The 12920-nt window shown below is 31.8% G+C and overlaps 1 protein-coding gene across 1 annotated transcript in view; it reads left to right on the forward strand.

Annotated features, from left to right (window-relative positions):
- The first annotated feature begins 6891 nt into the window (after positions 1-6891).
- The window catches only part of LOC130443813 (uncharacterized), a 65548-nt gene continuing 59519 nt past the window's right edge, over positions 6892-12920 (forward strand). The window contains exons 1-3 of the mRNA XM_056778664.1: positions 6892-7129; positions 9449-9634; positions 11974-12104. Of these exons, the coding sequence (XP_056634642.1) occupies positions 7015-7129; positions 9449-9634; positions 11974-12104 (432 nt within the window). The 5' untranslated portion in view covers positions 6892-7014. The remainder of the gene's footprint in view (positions 7130-9448; positions 9635-11973; positions 12105-12920) is intronic.

Below are 12920 nucleotides of genomic sequence, written 5' to 3' on the forward strand. Positions count from 1 at the left end.
AAGATACCAACTTTAGAGCAAGATTAGCATTTGCTGAAGAAATGCTTAGTCGATATTCCACTTTTGACATATGCTATAGAGCCGTAAACCGACGGGATTGTCGTTATTGGATCGAAAAAAATCCAAAAATGAAACATCAAAAACCACTGCATAATCCTAAAGTAACGGTATGGGCAGCAATCTCAAGCAAAGGAATTATTGGTCCTTCCTTTTTTGAAGATTCACGAGGACGAAACATCACCGTCAACACCGATCGCTATGTTGCGATGTTAAAGGAAGATTTGACTCCAGAACTTGCGAGATCAACAGTTCCAGTTCCAACAAGACGGAGAGATCTGTCACACATCAAATAACTGTAAGACTAATTTCCAAAAGAGGTGATATCCCTTGATCCCCACGTAGCCCTGTCTTGATGCCTCTTGATTTTTTCCTGTGGGGACACCTCAAACATTAAGTTTACATAAACAATCCGATGGACATCACTCAGATAAAGAAAAATATCCGCCAGGAAATGGCAGCAATCATCCCAGATTTATTGACAAGAGTTTTCACAAATCTTCGAGAGGGCCGACATTTAGATGATGTTATTTTTGGAAAATAAACTTCATTTAATTACTTAACAATCATATCTTGTATTTCATAAATACCTTTTGTATTTATTTTTTTATCCTATACTTAATAAATGCACGTTCTATTGCGCCACCCTGTATTTGCGGCCAATTTAACAGTGAGAGAGAAAAAGTATGAGTTAAGTACAATTCGAAGATTTGCTTACTTTAACTTACCAATCAAAAATCAATACCTAATATTCAAAACGAGGATGTGTCTACAATATTTCATGAAATTCATCGCCAGAAGTAGAATTCCATGTGTAGAAATTTACCCGAAATACGATCCGGAGGACGATTTCGACGAAAGTATGCGAGACCTTCTACAAAACATCATATATATGATGTCCTCAAGTATAGAAAGTTTAATAAGAGAACAAGGAGCTCGCCTCAAGTATCTACCGAGCAGCATACCGGATATTTTATTGGTATTCGATTTCAAAGAATCCAAAGGTAAATCACTATAATCGATTCGACGACATATACACAGTGTTTTTTTAAATTTTTAGTACGATCTTATTCGATATGTTGAATAATATACCGTTGGGACGTCTGACTGATCAACGAAATTATTCACAGTAAATTATTTTTATATCCTCAATGTCGTAAAATATTGTTGCCCGTTATAACCGATCAAGTGAAAACTTTATTTACCACTAAAGAAGAGGTAAGTAACGTTAGCTGTATAAATCCGCTTTTACTGCTTCTTTTTTCGTTGTGTATATTTGGACCAATGGCCTCTACATGTATAACATAACGTTACGTTTTATTGTAGGTTGGTACCAAGGTGAGAAAAGAGTAATGAAGTTTAAAATAACGAGAATTTGGAGGGAATCCAGTGATCATTACACTGATTGTTATTTTTGTATTGTTAATCCACTCAGAGGTGAAAATTCCTAGAATACGACCTACAATCCACATCTGTTCCAATACTATATGAAGAAAAAAATCCTGTGCCAGCTGCGCCATTGTTGGAAAAGCAACTACTCTCTCAAGGCAAGTTCGACGAAGTTCATCGGTATCCGTATATTCTGAATTGGTTTTTGAATCTAAATCAAAAATATCACATCTCATCCACTCTCAAGATCTCAATGACTTAATAATAGACTTAAATCTTCCAAAAAATAAAGCCAAGTTACTCGAATCGTTGAAAGTTGAAAAAATGAAATTCAATTAAATATGATGTTCAAATATCTGTCTATTCAAAGAAATCGGCATTCCAAGTCATACATCTGAATGGTGTCTTTTTATTGACAGTTCAACCAAAAGTCTGATAGCTGCTCTACTTCAAAATGTAAGCAAATTTCCATCGATTCCATTAGCACATAACGTACATCCCAAAGATGTTATTAACTAATATGTGGAATAAGAGTGGGAAATAATTGGTTATTTCAAGATGGTGTATTTTTTGACAGGAATGTAAGGTGACTATACTACTAAACACTCCCTTTATCTATGCCTATGGGATAATAGAAATGATCACTACCGATAAAAACATTGCCCAGCAATTATCGATCTCAAAACTATATTGAAGCCACCATTGCATATTAAATTTGGTCTTATTAAACAATTTGTGAAGGCTCTTAATCATGAACAAATATTTGAAAAGTCTTTTTCCAAAGTTCTCAGAAGCGAAAATTAAAGCTAGAGTCTTCATTGGCACTCAAATAAAAAAAATGATGAATTGTGATATTTTTGTGGAGTTACTAAGCAATAAAAAGAAAAAATCCTGGATCAGTTTTAAGGTTATCTTGAAAACCATAAAGCCGACAAGTATGAGGAGCTGATCACTGACATGATCACGAATTTTTTTATCATGGAATTTAGATAAATCTAGATTAATTTAAAGATAAGACGGGATCTTATTCCTGGAACTATGTTCTTTAGTTATACTGAAGTTTTGCAGTTCAGGCAAGAAGAAATTGTTTAACATCGGCATATAACGCTCTGAATTCACTGTAACTGCGTTTATCATCTTCAAAAAAGTATGGGACACCATCAAAGCAAGAGGAGTTTGTCCAAAGAAAATAGATCCGTCGATGTTACCCTGGACAAACTTGGTTGACAATCTGGAAAAAATATTTAGTCAATTTTCAGAAATTAGATATTTGGTCAAATTTTCTCAATAATTTACACTACCAGGTCAAAAACCTAGACTATAATTCATAATCGTCACACACGGCACAAAAAGCTGACATATCAGCAGGTATCAGAAAAATTCGTGGTTAGAACTGAGGAGTCAGTTCCAGTATAACCAAACTATTGATTCTTCACAAGCATAGTTAGGCCAAAGATAACCTATGTATCAAAGTTGTGGTGGACGAAGACACAGCAAATGAGGACTATAAGGCAATTAAGTAACAAACAAGAACTAGCCTGCCTATATGTCATAGAGACCATAAAAACTATTTTGATAACTGCAATAGACGTCTTACTGAATCCTTCGCTTGTACTCATTTTTCTACGGGGCGAGGCCAGATATGGTACCTATTATAAGAAACTAATCACAGACTGAAAGGCGAGAATGAAATGAGGTAATTTTTTAATGCAACAGTCAAAGCTGTCATACCAATTTCAAAATAACTGTACCAGTTAGGGAAAACTGGAAGAAATGTGCAACCGTACAGGTGGAAGCTACTACTCATACGAACAATACAAAGACGTCGGAAGTTGTAGGGGCAGGAACTACAACAACTGAGAGCTGTCTCAGTAAGAACGCCATAATTTTCCAAGCGGAAAACCACCACTATAAGGAACAAATTAAAAGATGTTGGTCAACTATCTTTATAGACGCCCGAAATTGTCAATATCGAATGATTTAGTTTACGGTGGAGGAATTCTTCATATCAAAGACAAAAAAAAACAGTTTATTATAGAACAATCATCATAATTCACATCTGACCTGCTAAGTAAAGACAATAATCCTCTGAAGCTGTCGTTGTGAATCTGTGAATGAGGCACTGTTAGCTCAATACACATGTGAAATTAATAAAGTCGACGAAAAGTCTTTATGAAGTTTATGTAAATCAAGAAAATAAATTGTAGATCATATTCTGTTACACTCTGAATCTCTTATTTACTAATTAACATGATGGTCAAAGCAGTACGATGCTTGACAGTACACAGTTAAATTAGAAATGTTTAATTATGTCAATACCTCCTGTAAGTATTTTCAATAAATAATTACAATTTATGATAATTTTCTTCAGAATGACTCTTTATGGCAAACGGTTTCCTTAGCATGTACAACAATCTAAAAATTTACATATCTCCTAAATCATAAATTTTATCGAATTAAACAAAAAGTATTTTGTTGTTAAAAAAATCGATTGAAAAATTCATTTTTGCTATCTTTGGATTGTACAGGTTATCCTTGTAAAAGTTAGATTATTAACTATTGGGCATGAGCCGTCTCTGGCCTTCAGATAGTAGTGTAGAATTATTTATTCCATCAACACATAACCATCCATCAAAAATTCATAATGTTCACATGTATCATTTAGAAAATATACTTAAATATAGGAAGAATTTTTTTATGTCTGCATTACTTCCACGACATCTACTCACACCAGAATTTTTTGCATCAAGTCCCACTCTGTATGCGCAGCTTTATTGTACATGTAATATAATGTTTCCTGATAAAGCCAAGCTTATGTTTAATGGTACAGTTAATCGCCATAATTGTAGATATAAAGTAATGTGGCAACATACAACATGAATACCTTTGAAAACTAATGTTAACAGACTCAAGTATTTAGATGTGGTAAAAAATCAAAAAGATCCTGTATTGAGAAATGATATCAATTTTAATCATATTTGGTTTCAGTATTGTTGATGTTATTTATTAATTCAAATTTCGAGGCCAAATGGATTTAAAGATGCACACTAAGGTGTGCTCAGTTTTCTGGTTCACCCTATTCTTCTAGGGTTATCTAGAATCATTGTGTAAAAGAAAATAGAATACTTTAAAAGCATTTACTTAATTCCATATCAGCTTTTTGTAAATAACTTGGATAATGTCAAATAAAAAAAATTAGAACATTAAATTAAACAAAATTATTTGGTCTTTTGAGAAAAATGTATCCATAAATTATTTTTTTTCCAAAAACTGTGGGATAAGTTGGAATTATATGGCAATGAACAGTTGTATTTATAATTTAAGTAGATTATGAAAAACTGAAAATATGTAAAGAATATACCATCTAATCGAGTTTTGCAGATAGCCTGAATTATTTGAAGAAACTACTTAAAATTTTTCACATCCCTCTTATAAATCAAAAGATTAACAAGTTACTTATATTTCATGAACACATTGTATTAAGTTGACAAATCTACAAAGAAAATGTGGTGATTTTGTTTATTGAAGTACCTAGTAATGTCTGAACTTCTATGTAAAAATTATCAATGAATGCTGAAGTTTCAATTACTGGAAATTTAGCTATCAAGAATCCTTTTAATTATATAAAATACAGTGATATGTTTTCTAATATTGTTCTAACAAGTATGGACACAGACACAAGTATTTTCAAAAAGTCCTTGTTCAAGAAAAACTAACTGTAGATTTTTCAGAAAAAAAATTAATTGAAGATATGTCACAACGACATCCACTTAGTCTTTAAATAAAAATTACAAGTTAATTCATTCAATCGTACAAATTGGTACAATCAATATAAATTAGTATTCTAATTCAAACATCATTCGTTAGATAATAATTATCAATATATCCACGTATGCTGTATTATCTTCGATAACATCATAGATTCCTACACGAGAAAACTTTTACTTAAACTTTGGAAATTGTATTTTTCTACGACCGCGCGTTAATTAATATTTATAATAATTAGTAATTTTTAGCTAAAGTTTTGTATATTATTATGTTTGTTGGAATAAAATAATTTTAGAAAAATGGGTTGGTATACTTTTTTGTATATACTGTCGTATAAAAAATAATGTTCCTAACTTCTGCGTAAAGTGTCTTTCCGCACTTGACTGCTTGCCCGAACTCCGCTCCGTGTCGTTCGGGACAACTGCAGTCGCGTGCGGGAAAGTATCACTTTCCGCACTTGTTAGGAAAATAACTATTCAGAATTTCAGTTTCTCCAAATAGAAGGCGTATTTGAAAATATGAAATTAAGGAAGCAGAATTTGAAATTTACCCAATTAAGTGGCACTTTATACACGATAATCGAATTCTTCAACACATTTTGCGCTTTTTTCATCAGGTCTATGTCTTCATATAAGAGGTGGGGGAGCGTGGGTCCCTTTTTATGAAAACATACCTGTAAGCCCATTTCTACTTAGCTGATTTTCATAAACACTTAATGTTGTTCGAAGAGCTTTTGTCTAGCAATACAGAATATATAAATATTAAGCATTTTTATAAGCAACGTAAATGCAAAAGGGAGTTGTTTCATATATTCTAGATATTGTGATTTCTCATGTAAAATTTAAATGGAAGTATAAAAGTTCAAGTAGGTCTTTTAAAAGTAAACTAAATTAACATTAAAATAGCGAAAAGCGCATGTAAATATCTTTTTACTCTCCCGAGATATCTTAAAAAATTTGTAAACGGCTAGAATTTTTCTTCAAACGTCTATTAGGCTGATTCACCCGAACGGAAATTAAAAATTTATTCTAGATGAAAAGTTCTTACATTGGCCTACTTGCAGTCATTTAAACTATTCTCATAATCATCTTATTCTGACCGCTAGATGACGTCATCTTAATGTAATCTCACCAAGTCCCACCACTGCTTATCGCAGACTGTCTGGTAGGAATATTTCGAAGAAATTGTGTACATACAGCTTCGGCCAATAGAAATCCATTTATGTTTACGATTCGATGTTTTGATTGGTAAACAGTGGAGATGATTAGTCTACGTGGACTGAAGATTTGTTGATATTCACCGGGAGTAAACATTATTTTTCATTTCATAATTTTGTATAAATGCCGTGCGTATTTATGAAATATTGATTGTTCCTCGCATAAGTGTCTTCTGCAATTGATATTGGAAGAACTATAATAACTTTGATATGTCAATTTTCTGGCGAAAAAAATCAATAATTTTTCAATAAGATAAATTGCTACGAAATGTATTAGATCAGAAAATATGTTTGTTGAAAGAATAGCATGAATTTTTTGAAAAATTTTTATTCATCTTTTCTTGTAATTAAAACAAAAATCTAAATATCAAGTTTACATTACTTTATGAACACACTGTATAATACATTCATTGGCCAATCGAACATTAACGTGAATAATTTTTTATTAAAGTTGGACTAGTAACTTAATGTGAAAGTTTTTCAAGAAACAACTATTTTTGATAATATTTGATATGAATATAATTGTGTAGTTATTTGTGTTCATGTGTTTTAAATTATGAGAAAATATTGAAAGTTTCACAAATATGTTCAAATATATTTATATCTCAATCGCAATAGTTCCTTTTTCAATTTTATGTCAAAATTTTGAAGAAGCTTGGCATTCTTATCAAAGTTCCATATTCAATGGGAATAGAGAAGGTTAGTTATAACTCCTTATAATTATGGGCATTTTTTTCATGCTATTAGTTTCCAAGTTATCCAAATAACTGTGTTCTTACTTAAAAGAAATGTGGAATACTTTTTAAATAGTTTATCGTAAAAAGTTGATGAACTTAGATTAATACATCTAATTATAAAATGAGTTTATGAAGTAACAGAAACATAAATCTTGTGGGTTAACATTAAATGCAGGAAAGTAGCTGCACATAATGCTTAGTGGCCGGTTTAATATCCTCCAGTTGATTATGTTGAGTAAAGTTGAAGATCGTAGAGGAATTGGAAGCCTCTTGGTTGAAGAATACTAGGGAATGGGCTGGGAGCAGGACTACCTCAAGATAGAGAGAGTTTTGCCATGCGGATCACCACCGTCAAGGGGATGATACAGCTAAGAAGAAGAATAAGAAGGGTTATTATGAATGCAATTTTATTTGTGATACTAAACTTTCTGAATGGAATACGGAATATGCGTTTCATAATTGACAATTAGCCTAAATGTTCTTTCAGTCTGAAATTCAAATTTAATCGAAGACGAAAAATCGGATTCGTAGCATAGTAGCACGTTGACCAGATTCTGTTTCCGACCAGACAATATTCAATAGAAGTGATTTGAGAAGGTAGTTTGAGGAAAGACACTTTGGAAGACATTTTTTAGTAGGACAGCTGATATCGCATTCAGAGATACCTTATTAGTACAGGCAAATTAGGCGATATTGAGCTCAAGTCTCAAATTGAATTGGGCGGTTTTGATTTTCTAGATTCTGGGAGTTTTTGGGATACTGAATAAGTCTAGCAACTCTTTAACAAAATTATGAGCACGGATTATCGAAATTTTTGGATTTGAAACTCAAAAAAATTTTGAAAGGCGAATAACTCGAAAAACTTTTGTAAGCATTTTTTCCTAGCCTCAAAATTTTCACCGTAAAATGGGTTTATGTACTCAAAACATTTTGAATTGCGATTAACTCGAAAATTATGAGGATTTCGACACAAACTGCCGAGAAAAAAATGTGGAGCAGTACAAAATAGGTTTAAATTTCTTCTCAACCTCTAAATTTCCATTATAAAATGGGTTTGATCGTTCGAAAATATTTTGAATCGCGAATAACTCGAAAGCTACTTAGAATTCGTAAAAAAGTGCCGAAGCGAATTCATGCTCCTTATTTATGTTAAAAACACTGTTCAGACAATACACTAATATAGTACGGACTCGGCAACTGCAAGAGAAACTATTAAAGAGTCTGTGAATATTGAAATAATAATCAACCGAAACCGAACGATAAATATCTCGTTCCGAGGAGCGACAAATAGAGACCATTTCAACCAAATAGTCATGGAGATAGTTCACCCTTAGAGGCAGGCACGGCACCGAAAGAAGGTGAGGAATTTAACGACATTTTTTCATTTCTTCATGAACATAAAGAGGAGTCAAACCCATGAGTAGTTAAAGTAAGAATCGTAATAAAGTGTAGAAACCAGGTAGTGGTGAACTCTGTTTGTTGACTGTTCTTGTTACCAATATTTGTAAAATTAATTGTATATTTGCATCATTTTTTGTATGTAAGAAGCGAGTACAAGAGGGCAAATCCTATTATACTCGAGTAAGTCGAGATTTGCTTGCACTGTGGAGATAACTGTGAATATTGTTCTTTTGAACTTCTGTAGGCTGTAGTTTTAGAGCAAGACTTGACTTGGTAGCTAATTCCACAAGCTTGCACCTCTCCAAAAGAAAGAGACCAGATAAATTGACATTTTGGGCGCCTGCAGGCGAACTTGGTGCTCATGAGCCATGTCTGCCTGTCGAGTACGACTTGCAAAAACTGCTCTAGGTAGGATTATGCTGGACAACTCGGAAGAGCATCTGCCGTGGTAGTATCAGTTAAACAGAGTCAGCTGAGTAGCTTTCTTCTATGCTCTATGCTGTCCAAGTTTCTAGCCAACAAAAAGGTATGCTTTGAGGACGCGCTCCATATCTGCTAACAATACTCCATAGACGAACCAATCGGGGACTTGTTGTGGGGTATATGGCTTTTGCTTCTTTCAGAGGTCTCCAAGTTTTTATGAAACTGCCTTAGCTGTTTTGGTTGTGTTGGGTAGAAAGTTGATGTGCAGGAGAAAGAGGGCAGGCTCAAACACTTCTGAAGGTGCCAAGCCAATAGATAAGTATTTTACTATGGTTCGTGAACGTATTACAATTTCCAAGTAAATTGATCTTTTTTTTCTATTCAATAAGTGTTGAGACCAATTGTTTGGTTTGATATTCATTTGATTTATATCTGAAACGTGGTTTTCTCATTTCAGAACTGATAATATCTAATGTAACAGCACAAACGATTTTGTCTTTTAAGTCAAATGTAGTAACATGGCGAAGTCAGAATATCGGATCCATTTGCTACTCAGTTGGTTTGGCAGATACCGGACTAACAATTTTAATGTCGTATCTTAATACAAATAAAAGCGGGTTTAATACGACAACAAACTTCATTCGTAAGTATTATTTGCCTAACCTATTAAAACACTGCTTTTGTTTAAGTCAAATAGTATTCTTGAAACAAATCCAGCATAAGCACAGAAGGCAAAAATGTTATCATTAATAACAGTCACGAAAAATAATTTCGATCATACGCACAGCTTTTGGCAACAACAATGATCATCAATTTTTGAACATAAAAGCAAAACAAATGCTTGTGTTTCACTCTATTATTAGTATATTATTGGTCTAATTTGCTCTGGTTTTCATAACACGTACTAATTCAAAGGGTTTGGATTTTTTCAGTTTCCGGATATTATGTTGATTACCCAGGAAATTACAGCCTTCTATGTTTTCCTTCCTGTTTCTAGGACAAATGTGAAGTTGTTCAAAGTAATCTCTTATAAATTTGACATGGGTGCAGAGAAAAAAACATTCATTGAGTCATTGAAGTAGTCATTTTTATTTGAAATAAATTTCAGTTCAATTAAACATTTTCAACAGACACAATTTAATCTTAAAAAATAATAAATACTAAATATTTTCGACCTTGCACAAAAATCACGTCGTTTTTGAAAGCTATGAAAAATTTGATAAATTGTAAATTACTTTGATCTTGGGTTTTTCAACCCAAAATTCAATTTCAAAATCACTCAGGTTTAAGTCCGGAGAATACGAGAGACAGACTATACCTTATTGTGCAAACTTGGGATATGCTAAACCGATGACGATATATTTTTTTATTCTTACCTTCTAGGAGTATTTTTACTGACTACTCTTTTACTTCCAAGGTTGGTACGAAAACCTCTTTATGCTTCAGTATAGTTTTTACTCTAGATACTCGATGAGATACACCTTCCGAAATCTCACTCATTTTAAAATACATGTACTACTTTTTACGACGTGTCAATAGAAACTGACAACATTGTAGAATATACTTAAGTGATCCAGCCTTACTTCCAAAACCTCCTGAGTCAGTTTTGACTAATTTTACAAGAGGGATGAAAAATCCAATTATATACAGTATAGTGCGAATGAAAGGAATAAATTCGTTATTTCGTAAACCGGAGACTTTAAGGAAAAATCCTGAAACCCGTCGATTTTTAGTTTAAAACGGGCTATTCATAAGGATACCTTTTTATTTTTGACGTCATCTATGCGAGCGTGATGACGTCATCGCTAAAATGTTTAAATGGAAATGTGGGTGTAATACATTATTTGAAAGGTCTTTTAAATACCTATTCAGCCATATCAATATGTACAGTAATTGATTTTTGTATTAGATTAAAAAACTAATAAAATTTTATTATTACAATAAATATTTAATATGTTTTGTTCATTAAATACAACGAAACCTAAATATTAAGTGCCCAAATTGTTTCCCTTCAGCTAAATTACAATGAGAAAGACGTGCCGCGAACTCTTTTCGAACCTTCTCTATAACTTCCCGAGTTGTTTGTGCAATCTCAATACGTATCCTTTCTTTGAGTTCATTGATATTTTGTGGTCTATTTTGGTACACTTTACTTTTCAAGTATCCCCATAAAAATAAATCAAGAGGAATCAAATCAGGTGACCTAGGCGGCCATTCTATTGTTCCTCTTCAACCTATTCGCCGATTTGGAAAAACGTTGTTCAAGTAGTGCACACCAATACAGCATAGTGTGGAGGCGCACCAACTTGATGCAATAAATACATCATACCAATACTTAATACATTTTATTAAGAAATCTGTTGAAATTTCATAAATAATATTTGTGACAATACGCAAATCAATTACTGTACATATTGATATGGCTAAATAGGTATTTAAAAGACCTTTGAAATAATGTATTACAACACCCACATTTCCATTTAAAAATTTTAGCGATGTCGTCATCACTTTCATATAGATGACGTCAAAAATAAAAAGGTCTCCTTACTTACATTTCGTTATGATTGTTTATAATGATTTCTACCAAAAGTTATAATTATAATCTTCAAACTGCAAAAACGTTCTTTTTGTATTTAATATCTTATGTTTTTCCAATGCAGTTTTTTATGTGGTATTAATAACATTTTAATCTATTTTCTGAATATTGAGATAATCAATGACATTTTTCAACAGAGGATGAATGAATACTATAATCAGTTAAGAAACAAAAAAGATCGTACATATAAAAATATAAAACGTTTTTCTTCGTCACATGAACAAGAACTTCCTCAAAAATTAGGATAGAAATAATAAATTATCAAAATAAACCAAAAAATAAAAGAAGTTATTATATGTGAAATTGGTGTAATGTTAATTTGAATTATGATGTTTATATGTATTATTTAATTTCTAATAAATATCATCTTTTTTCCCAAATTTTAGCTACTTCGTACAAACCAAGAGATGTAGTTCTATTTCATAATCGAAGAAATATGAAATCAGAATGTATAATATTGATTTCATTCTTTGGGTTGAATAAAATAAAATGGATGAAAATTGTAGATAAATTTGTGGTGAGTTGAAAATATTATAAGCAAAAGAAGAAGCTAAATTAAACTAGGGAATTATCGGAATAATTGAGATGTTATTAAATACGACTTTACTTGCTTTTATTTTTAGATAATAAAGTGGATTTTAAAAATCAACTTATCAGAACATTGTCACATTCAACGTTAGCTGCTATTTTTAAATTAAATTATTGTCTTTTTTTATGAAGTGGTGATATTTGAGTTTCATTTTTTTTTCACTTGATATATCAAAATGACATTAAAAAATTGATTGTTGAGATATACTATAAATTTCTAACTATTTATTTAAAATACTACCTACTAAAAGATCATTTTTCTTAAAAGGCAATTCTAACGCTAACCAAACTATTTTTTGATTAAAAACAGCAGTCGAATATTGAAACGTAGTACCAATTATCCAAATAAAAGGATACCCAAATTGTTTTAGATTACCTACCAATTATGAGGGTTAACTATAGGGTTATTAGACACGATTTACTTTAAAAACGAGAATGGAATCTTTGGATTTGGACATACAAATCAAAAATGAAAAAAAAAAATAAAACTATATAGCAAATATCAGGAATTTGGTTATTTATTAAAACCGATATTCCTTTTTTTTTTATTTTTGAAAACACATGAGTCATATAGGCAACTAGACATTGATTTAAAAAAAGAAAAATCATAAAGCCGATATAATCAAGTAAATCCTTTATTAAAATATAGTAGTATAGTTCTACCAATATCAGTTGCAGATTGTAAAAACCCTTGCCTTGGAACTTAGAAAAAAATCATTATTATACCTCGTTAACTTGCTACAAC

The sequence above is a fragment of the Diorhabda sublineata genome, chromosome 5 (genome assembly GCF_026230105.1).
Source record: "Diorhabda sublineata isolate icDioSubl1.1 chromosome 5, icDioSubl1.1, whole genome shotgun sequence".
In the NCBI taxonomy this organism is placed as follows: domain Eukaryota; kingdom Metazoa; phylum Arthropoda; class Insecta; order Coleoptera; family Chrysomelidae; genus Diorhabda; species Diorhabda sublineata.